This window comes from Macaca thibetana, chromosome 9 (assembly GCF_024542745.1).
Source record: "Macaca thibetana thibetana isolate TM-01 chromosome 9, ASM2454274v1, whole genome shotgun sequence".
NCBI classification, from domain to species: domain Eukaryota; kingdom Metazoa; phylum Chordata; class Mammalia; order Primates; family Cercopithecidae; genus Macaca; species Macaca thibetana.
The window spans coordinates 118,355,838-118,368,867 of record NC_065586.1 but is presented as its reverse complement, the minus strand read 5'-3'; the positions used below and the strand labels follow the sequence as shown (position 1 = coordinate 118,368,867).

At 49.0% G+C, this 13,030-nt stretch overlaps 1 protein-coding gene across 6 annotated transcripts in view; it reads right to left on the bottom strand.

The window, feature by feature from the left end:
* BTBD16 (BTB domain containing 16) overlaps positions 1 to 13,030 on the bottom strand; it is an 87,320-nt gene that overhangs the window by 51,045 nt on the left and 23,245 nt on the right. For all 6 annotated transcript variants that reach the window (XM_050802974.1, XM_050802978.1, XM_050802979.1 and 3 more), the window contains exons 6-9: positions 10,093 to 10,166; positions 7,743 to 7,886; positions 3,969 to 4,058; positions 2,663 to 2,777 (exon numbers count right to left, since the gene is read on the bottom strand). In XM_050802974.1, coding sequence (XP_050658931.1) covers positions 2,663 to 2,777; positions 3,969 to 4,058; positions 7,743 to 7,886; positions 10,093 to 10,166 — 423 coding nt within the window. The remainder of the gene's footprint in view (positions 1 to 2,662; positions 2,778 to 3,968; positions 4,059 to 7,742; positions 7,887 to 10,092; positions 10,167 to 13,030) is intronic.

The following is a 13,030-nucleotide window of genomic DNA, read 5'->3' as shown; positions in this document are numbered from 1 at the left end:
CAGCTGAGGCTTGGAGATAGAAGGTGGCCAGAGGCCCCACTTCAAGAGGGAAGCTGCCCTGCCAGCACTCAGGTCAGAGATAACTTCCTGGACCGCACCAGGAAATAGCTGCTCAGAAATTCTCTGTGTAAAGGAGCTTCGATGTCATAGTTATACATCACAAGACTATGCTGGGCTGACAGTGGGAGATATATACAGTGGAAGGGGCATAGACATCTCAGGAAAACCTGGACTTTTCACCCCACCACCTTCTGGGTCAAGGCCAGATTCCTTAGATGGTTCTAAGATGCTACACCAGTTGGCTCTGCCTGCAACTACTCATCTCCCATCTACCACGGCCACCTAACTCCACAGTCTGACCATGCCGACACACTGGAGTGCCTCTTCAAGACTCCAGGCCCTTCTCAATGTGTGTCCCCTGCAGAGGGGTCCAGGCACTTGCGTTCCCAACGAGGCTGCCAGATGCTCCAGATCAAAGGCCTGGACCCAGTCATTTCAGGAGTCCCCAGAATGAGGCACCAGATCAAAAACGTGCGTGGGGTTGAATCTAACTGTGTGAACTCTACAAAAAACGAATTGAAACCTGTAAGATCCCCAGGAGAGATCTGTCTCTCCCCTCTGCAGAGCAGCTAATGTCTTCTCTCGGCTTGGATGGTATACTCATTCATTCCTTCACTCACTCAGAAAAAGAGACTGACATTTAAGAAGTAAACAAAACAGGCAGACCACCTCCCGCCCGGATCTCTTCTTTATACTGAATCGCATCAGGAATTAGGGGAAAAAAGCCACAAGATACCACCTCTGTCTTCAGGACATCAATGCAGTAGGCACACATCCCCGAAAAAGCCCAGGAGATGAAACAAAATATTCAACAGAAACGAATCCCATGAATGATTTTCCACTTGGTTCACTTACCCTTTCATAAGCATTAATGGAATGAAGGAATATTACAGGACACACAGAAAAGGGAGGAGAAAATCTAAGAAATGCTCTTTCTTATTATAGATACTAATTTTGCTTGAACTTAATAATACATAGCACAAAATTTTCCAGTTAGGAATTCCCAAACTTCATTCTATCCACCTTTACTCACTTCTGGTGTCTTGGAGACGGTTGGACAGGAGATTTTAGAGGGCAGGGATCCTGCCCATCTGGTCCCTCACTGTCTCCTTGGCCTCCCAGAGAAGCCCAAGAAATCGTCCTTGAGGCAGATGAATGAATGAGTGTAGGTGTCAGTGAGTAAACTGACAAGTGGGTGACCCTAAGCAAACCTCTCCTGACTAAATGCCATCGAAGGGAGGGTCAGAACCACAAATGCGCAAGTGACAACATTACCACCTCACCCAAGCAAAGTGGAATAGTACAGTGTTAGAGGTCCAGGTTCCAGGTCCCGTTGACCTTCCAGTCCTGGCTTCTCTACTTGGCAGCTGTGTGGCCTTGGCCAAGTTACTTACTTCCCAAAGTCCCAGTTTTCTCATCTGTAAAATGAGCATAGTAATAGTCCTACCTCCTAGGGTTGCAGGGAAGATGAAATGAGGTCATCCCTGCAAAGAGCTAAGAACTGAAAGGCAAACACTCCATCCCAAAGCCCTATGTGCTGACATCCCCTACTCCCCAACAAAGTCCTGGGAAGTAGATGGGACAAATGTTATAAGCCACATTTTATGTCAGAGACTGCCAAGGTACATGGAGACCAAGGGGCACCTTATTGCAGAACTGAGCACAGACCCTGCATGGACCCAGGTTGCTTTTGGCTTCGCAGGAAAAGCCCAACGCAAACTGGGAGCTCTGATCTCACCCCATCAGGGTGTGCTTCCCGGGTCGCTTGGAGGCAGGCGGAAACACCCAGCAATGTCTGTTACCCCCTCACGCTCATGATTTCCGCATCCATGAGCCCAGGCAACCCTTGTCAGGATGAGGAAGCTTTCACATTCAATGCCAACCCACTTCGAATGCCTCCTGGCCCCCCACCACCTCCTCCCCACACCGACACACCCTGAGGAACCCTCCTGCCGGGCAGCCCAGGTGGGCCAGCAGGGTCTGAATGTCCAAAAGAGAGGCTATGCCTAAAATGGGCAGGGGCATTGTTGGGCAATTTTAACTTTGCATTTTCCTCTCTTCCAAAAGACCTACAATGACCGTATGTAACATTTATAACAATAAAAATATTATTAACAAGAAAAAACAAGACTATCTCAAATGAGCAGGAAAAACGAGGACTGACAGTGATGGGAAAGTCAGCTTACCCTCCAGTTGCCAGCTTGTGTGTGTGCGTATGACTTGAAGGAGAAAGATTTTTTTTTTTTTTAGCCAACAATGAAAAGGGGTGAAATTGATAAGCAAGCCTGGTTTGAGGGCTACTAGGAAGTCACTGTGTATACGCATGAAGTCTCTCCCAGTGGTAGAAATCCCCCCCATTTGCATTTCATTCCTGCGAGTCGAGAATCGTTTGATTAAAACTAGTATGTTGCTGGAGAGATGGCTCACCTGTTATTGTGAATGAGTGTCTCAGTTCCTTTCCAGGCTCAAGGCCATGCTTGGCACAAAGACACCTGAGGTGTCTTAGCCCAGTGAAGAGGAATGTTCTACCAAATGGGCCAGGAATTGCCCTTCCGATTTCCCCCAGGCCTGGCTCTGCCCGAAGTCAGCCTTGTTTCCTTACCTTTGAAACAGGCCACTGAACTGGAGGATGTGGGCGGAAGCCAGCACCCCCAGTACATCTTCCAAGTTAATCTCCACCTCACTCACGTAGAGGTTCTTCAGGGCCGTGGCGAAGGCTGGGGAGACACAGCCAAGACAGCCGTCAGTGTGGGGCTCTGCACACAGGACACCACCCAGGGCCCTCCCTCACTACTGCAGCTGGGCAGGCAGAGGTGCCCTTAGAGAAAATGCACCATCTCTGACCTGGATGCAGGCACCACCCGGAAGCTGACGGTCTATGCTGCCAGCCTTCCCAAAGGAGTTGAGGCTGAAGCTAAAGAAAGCAGAGCTTCTGCTGAAAGGATCCTCCTTTAAGCCTGTTCTCAGGGGTGAGACCATCTTGGGTTCTCTCCTAACCTGGGGTCTGTGGCCTGTGCAGGAATGTGACTACTCAAATATGTGCAGAATGTTGTGTGCAAGTCATGCATTTTTTTTTTTTTTTCTGGAGACAATATATATCTTATAGCAGATTCTCCTTGGAGTCTGGGGATTTCCAAAAAGGTTAAAGACTCTCGGAAAGAGCTAGAATAATTTGATGGTTCAGGAACTGAACTGCATGGCTAGGGGCCAGATGGACTTGGCTGATTCACCATCAGAGTGTCCTCTGGTGACAAATGGCCCAACTAGTGCTGAAGTTTCCTCACCAAGCGATTCCTAAACAAGTGCCATCACATGGCCTCCCAAAGTGCTGGGATTACAAATGTGAACCACCGCACCCAGCCCATAGATGCATTTTTAAATATCTGTTTATTTTGAAATAGTTTAAGACTCATAAGAAGTTGCAAAAACAAGAGAGACAGGGGCAACAAATAAGTCTACCCCTGAGTGGCTGTGAGGGGATGGGGAGTGAGCCCAAGTTCGGGGAGGCAGGGGGTGGTCCTTGGCAGGAAGAGGCAGGTGAAGTGCTATTTGGGAGCAAGGCTGGGCCTGATGGTTTCCCTGGGTGGGTGTGAGCCTAGAGCGGCAACTCCTCTTGCGCTGGGTCTGTCTCTGAGAAGCCGCTATCTTTTCCCGGTCTCTGCATCCTTCACACCCTTTCTCGATGACAAGAACCTCTCTTTAGTAATATTCCACCTTCTTCCATTTCCCCAGGTCACCCTAGCCTTCTCGCCCCTTCTTTCTTTGCACGTTTGGGCCTTTTGAATAAGAGAGCACTGAACACTGTCTACTGTTGGTTTGTTTTGCTTCGCTGTTGCTTGTTCATTTTTAAATCTGGGAGGACCATTTGTTCAATGGCATTCTCAGAATATAGACAGGTATATACATACCGACTTTAGTGACCAGTGGGTCATTGATCTTCAAGGAAATGATCATCCTCTTTGCAGGGGATTTTTCTTTGGTCTTCTTAGGTGATTGAGCTAGTAAAGGCAATGAGATGATGATGGATGGAGGTGATAACCATGGTGAAGACACAGTGGGAGGCACCCACCACCCTGGCATGACCGTGAGGTATCAAGACATGTATCACACTATATTTTCTTTGTTTCATAGATGTAATCTATCTATCTATCTATTTATTTATTTAATTTTTGTGTGTGAGATGGAGTTTCACTCTTGTCACCCAGGCTAGAGTACAGTGGCACTGTCTCAGCTCACTGCAACCTCCGCCTTCTGGGTTCAAGCTATTCTCCTGCCTCGGCCTCCCAAGTAGCTGGGATTATAGGCATGCACCACCATGCCTGACTGGTTTTACATTTTTAGTGAAAATGGAGTTTTACCATGTTGGCCAGGCTGGTCTCGAACTGCTGACCTCAGGTGATCTGCCCGCCTTGGCCTCCCAAAGTGCTGGGATTACAAATATGAACCACCGCACCCGGCCCATAGATGCATTTTTAAATACCTGTTTATTTTGAAATAGTTTAAGACTCATAAGAAGTTGCAAAAATAGTGCAGAGTTCCCTCATATCCCTCGCCTAACTTCCCCCAACGATCCTGCATAGCCCTCTGCATTGTCAAAACTGAAAAACTGATGCTCACACTGCATTTTACATATTTATGACCTCCCTTATCCTTTCTCTTATTAGGCTGTGAGCAGTTTGAGGGCAGAGTGAACTGCAGTCATTTCTGAACCCAGAGCACCTGGGGCAGTGCAGGCAGGCAGTGGGAGTGCCACCGGCTGAAGGGTGAACATGGGACTGAGGTGTCCATATGGTGGCTACTGTCACTCTGCCCCAGACAGCTCCACTCTGGGGACCCCTGCCACCGAGGATTTCCAGGAGGAAGGGAAAAGGTAGCCCAATTCATTGCTAGCCAATGCCATCCACTCAGTCATCCTAGAATGTGAGTTACAGAGTGGCATTGCCCTCAGGTCTCCAGAGGTACCCCACAACCTTGGCACAAAAGCCAAGGCCCTACCAGCAGCCCCAATTCCTACATGGCCTACAATCCCTGCCCACCGCTCTGCCCATCACACCCCCACCTGCCCCCCCACCCCCCGCCCCGCCCACCAGCATGCTCCACGGGATGGTGTGGGACTCCCGCCCTCCCTCCCTCATCAGGGGTCTTCTCACTTGTCCTTCCCTCTGAGAGGCCTTTCCTGACTCCAGATGTAAGGTAGCACCCCACTCCCCCGCTAACTGGCTTTATTCTTCTTCAGAGACTAACTTGACCATGACCTTCCATTTACTACTCTGTGCCCCTGTTGTGCTTTTCTCCCTGGCAGCTCAGCTGAGGTGGTTCACTCACCGCTCCATCCCCTGGGCCCACCCCAGGCTCACACACACTGGTGCTAGTAAATATTGGCTGAATGAATGCAGCACGTGGATTCCATCACCAGGGAACTCAAGGTTCCAGATAATGAAAAATGATGTGAGCCAGAGCCAAAAAGTCCATCATCCTGTGCAGCTACAAAGAAAAAGAGAGCAAAGGATCCTTTGCCCTCCGTTTCCCCGCGCTGTCGTCTATCACCTGGCTCTGTGCTGGCTCTCACTCAGCAAATACTCACTGAGAACTTCCTAAGCACCAGGCTTATTCCACTCTGGGTCACATGCTTCTCCGGCATGACTACACGGCCTCCCATCTGCTCATGCCAGCCTGCCATCCATCCCATGGCAGGGAGTAAATGGGAGGATGCATGTGAGTGCCTGGCACACAGTAGGCATGCAAGAGGTGGCAGTTAATATTATAATGTGTCACAGTATTTGTCATGCTTTCCCATCATTTTGGGTTTGTCTGTCCCCTCAGATGGTAAGCTCCTAGCACAATGCCTGGCATAAGCTAAGCATTCCACATAGGAAGGAAGGAAGAGAAGAAGGAAGAGAGGGAGGGAGGGAGGGAATCAGTTCTGTCAGAGTAAGTGAAAGGCAGAAGTTCAATATTCCCTCCAGGTTGAGTAAAACCCCCAAATCGGATAAGATATCAATAATTTGTTCACACTCTTCTCCAAGGTTCTCCAAAGCCAAGGTGGTTAGTTTGTTTTCGGTAAGTGGGCCACTTCCTTCTTGGATTCCCCGCTAGAGAATAAACACGTCCTCTCCAGACAGCTGCTCCTCCACTCTCCATGGAAGGAAATCGAGCAGCTGGAGAGCCTGTGCATCTCTGCAGAGTCCAGCACTCCAGGGTCTGGTCAGAAGTTCCAGGATGAGCAACACAGATGATCTCAAGAACATGCAAGTGATAACTGTGAGACAGGTATGCAAACCACCATTGTGAGATATGTTCGCTTTCAAAGGCACATGAAGGACTCTGACTGTTCCTATTGAAAGACATGAATCCCAGGGCTTGATCAGTCCATGGAGCTTGTGAGGAGACACTGGAGTCGTGACAGTCCAGGGCACTGGGGTTTCATCTCTGCACCTTCCCTCTTGTCTCCCAGCCAGGCGCAGCCTCTAGCAGGAAGGCTTGGATCAGAGTGGCTGTCTTAGCAGGGCCAAATATTTTCATTTTAGTGACCCATTCTAGACACGTTAAAGACCATAATGTTAATGACTCCATTTCCACTTCCAAATTCTCCTGCTTTTCCATGAACTCACTGTCTGGCTCACCAGAGCCTTTCACAGATGGTCTGGTGAATGTTTTGACTTGGGTACAGGGGAGATGGAAGAGCCCAGTCTGGCTGTTGAAGACACTGGGACAAAGGTTTCAGAAGAGCACAGAGGCTCATGAGCCAACACCGAGGTTGCCGCAGTCCTGCAGAGCCCAGCTGGCTCTCACTGCCTGCACCGCGGGGAAGGACTGAGTCAGATTCCCGCAGGCAGCGGGGCTCTCCCTCCAGGCTCAGGCTCAGGGAGGGGGAATGACTGGGGGCTCCGGCTGCCTGTCTGACTCTAGAATAACAGGGCTTTGCTGTCATGTCTTGGAAATGAAAGCCCATCATGACTGGTATGCTGGCTGGCTTTGGGGGCCTCAAATTTTCCATGGCACCTGCTTATGAGTCAGCCCGAGGGGATGCCAACCTGTAGCCCAAAGCAGCAGCTGGCAGTGCAGATGGAGACAACTTAGAGACCAGGTGAGAGGAGGCTGGGGTGGTCAGGCCTCCCTGCTGGGAGACAAAGAAAGAAGTGGCCTACATTCTTTTTGGAATGAGGTAGAAGAGAGATGAGAAGAGAAGAGGAAAGAAAAGCAAAGACAACAACAAAATAGATGCACACATATGGGCCTTGAATAGCACACTTAGGGCCAAAGAAGTCACAGATATCAGAACTCCACCTTCCTTCCAAAAAGCTCTTCAGAAAATTCCCCACAGCCCATTTTTCCTTTTCAAAGAAGTAGGTAGAGTCTGTATGTCTGGGCTGGCCAGACAAGACTCGGGTTATTTCAAGGATAATAATTGGCATGTACTGAGTGCTCACTGTGCGCCAGGCCTTGTTCTAGAACCTCACACCTAGTACTTCCTCTACTCTTCAAAGCCGCATCCTAAGAACTATTATCCCCATTTTACAGTTGAGGAAACTGAGGCTGTCACGGGATGAGATAACACCGTGGAGCCTTGCTCTTGACTGCTAGAGTGACCGTGGTCTCAAAACAGATAACCATGTTCCAAGCTGGGACCCTCAAGCTAGAGGGCACTGAGGCTCCAGCACTGGGCACCAGAGAGGAAGTACCTCGCAGAAGCTCCTCCAGCTCCCTCAGGGGGTATGTGGTGCCCTGCATCAGGGCTTTCAGGTAGAGCTTGGCCAAGGTCTCAGACTGAAAAAGCTGGGGCTGATGGAGTTCCCATTTGAAGCCCAGGCACTCGAGAATCACATCTGAGGAGAGAAAATGATGCTGAGCAAACACATCAATAACGTCCCCACCCAAAGATGCATCAGCTTCCTCTCCCCCAACTCCTTTGCTCGGTGGATCATTAAGCAGATGAAGCAGGCAAGCAGCAGGCATCTCAGAAAGGAAGTGGTGAAGTGTGGGCCTCGGGGGCTTAGTGGCTTTGAGGGGGACACTGAAGGAGTCTTACGAGGTCACCCAGGACATGCCACATGTCCAGGACAGCTGTCGGCTAACAGCTGTAGGACTTCAGAGGCACTCGTGCTGCCCTCCAATGTGGGGAATCAGGAAAAGCTTTGTGGAACAGGGATGTTGTCTGGGGCACTCCTGGGGGGCCAAGGCAACAAGAACGTTCTGGCTTCCCCTACGACAGTGTTTCTCAGCCCTGACATTGTAAACATTTTGGGCCAGATACATGTGTTTTGGGGAGCTGTCCCGTGCACTGTAGATGCCCAGTAGCAGCCCTGGCATCTACTCACTACATGCCAGTAGCACTCCCTCCTCAGTGTTGACAACCAAAAATGTTTCCAGACATTGCCAAGTATCCCCAGTGAAGCCAAATCACCCCCCGTTCCCTGTTGAGAACTACTGCACTATGAGTTCCAAAGCATGACCCATCTGAAATGTAATAGCAGGCCTACCAAAGAGAGTAGGATTCTCGTGACCCTCCCTTGACAATAAAAGAAGGCTCTTTCCAAACTGTAGAAGACTTTATTCAGGGGCATCTAACCTGAGGATAAAATCAGTGATCACTAAAAGAAGAGGCTTTTTGATAGAGGAGGGCAGAGGGCGAAACCGAGGATGCCAGGCCAGGTGAGGCTCGAGAGGTCATGGGGAGAGGACTCTGCATGGCTCAGCTCCTGTGTTGTTAGTACAGAGCTGGGGAAAGGAGAGGTGCCTAAAACCCTCAATCTGAATGCCAGACAGGACCTGTAGGGCCACTAGCCCCATCTACGTATTTCTTGGTTTTGCCATTAGTTTCACAGTGTGACCTTGGGTACCTGATTCTTCTTCCTGTTACTATTATTGTTATTCACCAATATTATGATATTGTTTGGTGCTGGAGTTCAGGGGGTTTGCATCTCAAATATTACATCGCCTTAGGTGGACTGGTTATGTTGAGTTAGAAAAAGTCTCAGCCCATTAGGGTGATTATAGGCAGGGGCAGAATTGTGGATACAACATATTCACTCACTGGATGTCAATTTCCACTTTCAGGATGGCCAATGCATGGCAGCCATCACTAATCAATCCAGAGCTCTTTCTCTCATGCCAGGAAATGGTCTCAGACTACTTCTCCTGTTCAGAGTTGAAGGTGAGAAAAGAATTTATTAGCCTCTCTTTGGAAAGGAGGCTGGCTCTGATCTCAGGCAGCCACACCATGCCGTAGGGTTTATCCAAAAAAAAAAAAAAAAAAAAGGCTGCTTTAAGAAGCTGTCCAGCCTCCTCATGAGGCTCAATGAACCTTTTTCTAGCAAAAAAGAACCTATCCTGATTCTTGATCCTGCCTCAGAAAAGTCCTCTTGAACAAGTGCAGCTGTGAACGTCCAAGTCACGACTGGTTAGAGCCCAAAGAGACGGAGAACAGCTGCTTTATGCTTGCTGCATTCCGTTTAGTCTTTCAATACAAAGACTACTTTTTTTTTTTTTTTTTTTTTTTTTTTTTTTTTTTTTTTTTTTTTGAGATAGAGTCTTGCTCTGTCACCCAGGCTAGAGCTCACTGCAACCTCCAACCTCCTCTTCCTGGGGTAAGTAATTCTCCTGCCTCAGCGTCCTGAGTAGCTGGGATTACATGTGCGTGCCACCACGCCTAGCTAATTTTTGTATTTTTAGTAGAGATGGGGTTTTACCATGTTGTCCAGGCTGGTCTCGAACTCCTGACCTCAAGTGATTCACTCGTCTGGGCCTCCCTGCTGGGATTACAGGTGTGAGCTATTTATTGACACCAACACGTTTGTCTTTATCACGGCGAGAAGCATATGAAAATGTGTTTACCAAGCTTGGTTTCACTCACTGCACATTTGACAAATATTTACAGGGCACCTATTGTTTCTCAGATACTGGGAAGTGGATAAGAATCGCAACTTATGGACGAGCGCCCTGGCTTATGGGCTGGCTTTCTTCCGTAAAGACCACAAGATACCCCTGAAGTCAGCAGCATTCTGACTTAATCCACGGAGAACACAAACTCACCTGCTTCCGCACTTTGGATGTCCTTGTTCTTGAAATTCTCACAGAAAAACTTCTGAATTTGTGAAATGTATAACCTCAAGGGGAAATGCAAACATAAAATCCAGGAGTTAATGTTGACATTTTTCTCCAACTACAACATGCATTATTCTAGCATAAACTTCCTTAAAGCACCCATTGATCAAGCTACTCATATCTCGCCCTTTGGAAGAGTTTCCTCAGGTCACCATTTGTCTGTCGATCTTAAAAATCTGTAGCCTTTCTGATAGCTGGCTTATAATGCTGATTCCTGTTTTCAGTTTGTGGGTAGGGCTTACTGAGGGGGTATTTGAGGTCGTACTTGGCTGCCTGAATGACACTTTATTCAGTGTCTAAAACATTATCTGGCATATAGTAGACACTCAGTAATATCTGCTGGGAGAAAAGAATAGAGGTGTCTGCTCATTTCTAGGATGTTAATTCATCAACGATTTTGTTTAGAGGTCATACAGGTCCCACTCTCAGTGTGTCCAAAAACTAAACTTAGCATCTACCTCAAATCCTACCCTGCTCACTCAGATTCTCATTTCAGGAAATGGCACCACCAGCCTGCAGTTGCCCAAGCCAGCATGCCGAGTGTGGTTACATCTCATCACTTGCCTGGATATTTTGAATTTGTCCATCTCTCTTTGCTGTTCTTGCTATCGCCTTCCTCCAAGCCCCTACGATCTCCCTTCAGTCACTGCCAAAGTCTCCCAGCCTCCAACCCTGCTCTGCTCGGATACCTGCCTCCCACAAAATGCAAATTTGGTCTTGTCTCTCTCCTGCTGAGCATCCTCCAGTGTTTCCCCATTGCTCTTGGGGGAAAGTCCAAACTCCTTAGCATGGCTAACCAGCTCCTGCATGTTTCTGCAGCCTGGTCCCTCAACGGTCCCCACTCCAGCCCTTCTCAGCAGCCTGCACCTGGACCTGCCAACTGCTGCTTTCGTCTCTTGCATGCACTACTCCCTCTCCCAAATGCTCTCCTCCTTGCCTTTCCCCTTGCTAAGCTCCTACTCATTCTTCAGAATGAGCTTCATTGCTGCTTTCTCTGGGGATGCTGGGCCAGTGGCTTTCCCCTTGCCCGTCCTGGGATTTCCCCCTTAAAACTCCTTCTGGAGTGTCTTGTGGCTGCCTGTTTACTTGTGTATCCTCTGCGAGACAGATTGGGCATGTGTTTACTGCTATGACCCTGGCACAAGCCATCACGCAGGTGCTCAGCAAATATTCATTAAATGAATCCATGACCACATAGATAAACACCATGGACTCATCATACTAAGCCAGGAAGTGAAACAAAATTTGAGTCACATATTCACAGCTTAAAGACAGTCATCCCAGAAAGCCAGCCAGCCAAGAGACATTTGTGACCACAGCTGGTCTGTGTCATGCAGTGTCAACTTTACCATGCTGTCTCCAACAATCCCAGGAGACCCCGTGGGCCAGGGTGCATGCAGGAAGCATGGGTGGGAGCCTGTGTCCAGAATATTACCAACTACGTGCTGCCCTGTCCAAGGGGGGAGGGTGGCTGCCAATGACTCAGCCTAAGGCAGGCAGTGGGAGCTGGACTTGCTTATTCAATAGGAGCAGTGGAGATCTGACCCAAGCCACCCTCGCTTCCTCCCTCGATCCTCCTTGTGGCTTGGGTGACACGTCTGGAAAGAGCTGGCCAGAGTCAAGAGTTCAGACCGTGATCTCAAAATGGAGCCATGGACTTTGGAAAATATGGCACAAGGTCCATGAACTCAACTACCCTCACAAACATCAGTGTCATCAGCTGAGCCAAGGGGATGCCAGGAAACAGAGGTGAGCACACTGCCTTCTCCTGGGTGTGAGGGCTGCTTGTCAAGATATACCAACCATCATGTAGGCTCTGCCATTCCCAAGGGCTGCAGTTGATTTTAGGATCACTGGCAAAGTGAACGGAACACATGGCATCTGTGAGTTGTCTCACTCTTTGGGACTAAGTGGTCCGAGGTGAACTCCCATTGCAACGCCTGGTGCGGGGATGCTGGGAACGTGCTGTTAGGCTGGAGCTCATGTCCCCAAGTCATGACCATGATGGAGAAAGGCAGAAGGGGAAGAAGGGGAAGTAAGTTTCTCATGGACACACGGACTTCCTGGAGCAAACTATCCAAAGGTCAAAATGCCAATTTGATGAATTAGAAAGAGTGACATAGACCTGGGGCTAGACCTCAGTCCTTCCATTTTCTGCCTCTTGGTCTCAGAGGAAGGGAAGAGTGAAAGAGTGAATGTTTGGAATGCCTGGCACGGACTTGCCTTTGGTTAACATTCTCTCTTTCATTGTCTCTGTGAAGGGTGCCAAAATAAAAATGGAGTTATGATGCCTTAAAAACCCTGACGGAGCCTGGCATGGTATCATGCTCCCGTAGTCCCAGGTACACGCAAGGCTGAGGCAGGAGGATCACTTCGGCCCAGGAGTTCGAGGCTGCAGTGAGCTGTGATCATGCCTGTGAATAGCCATTGCGTTCTAGCCTGGGCAACTGGGCGAGACCGCGTCTCTAAATCTCTTTTAAAAAACAAAACGGCCAGGCACAGTGGCTCACGTCTGTAATCGCAGCACTTTGGGAGGCCGAGGCGGGCGGATCACGAGGTCAGGAGATCGAGACCACCCTGACTAACACGGTCAAACCCCGTCTCTACTAAAAAAATGCAAAAAATTAGCCAGACGTGGCAGCGGGTGCCTGTAGTCCCAGCTACTTGGGAGGCTGAGGCAGGAGAATGGTATGAACCCGGGAGGCGGAGTTTGCAGTGAGCTGAGATCGTGCCACTGCACTCCAGCCTGGGCGACTGAGAGAGACTCTGTCTCAAAAAAAAAAAAAAAAAAAAAAATTCCACCCAACAAATAGAGGTGGGGAAGGCCAGGAAGGGAGAATTCTCACACACGAATGCCTGATAATAA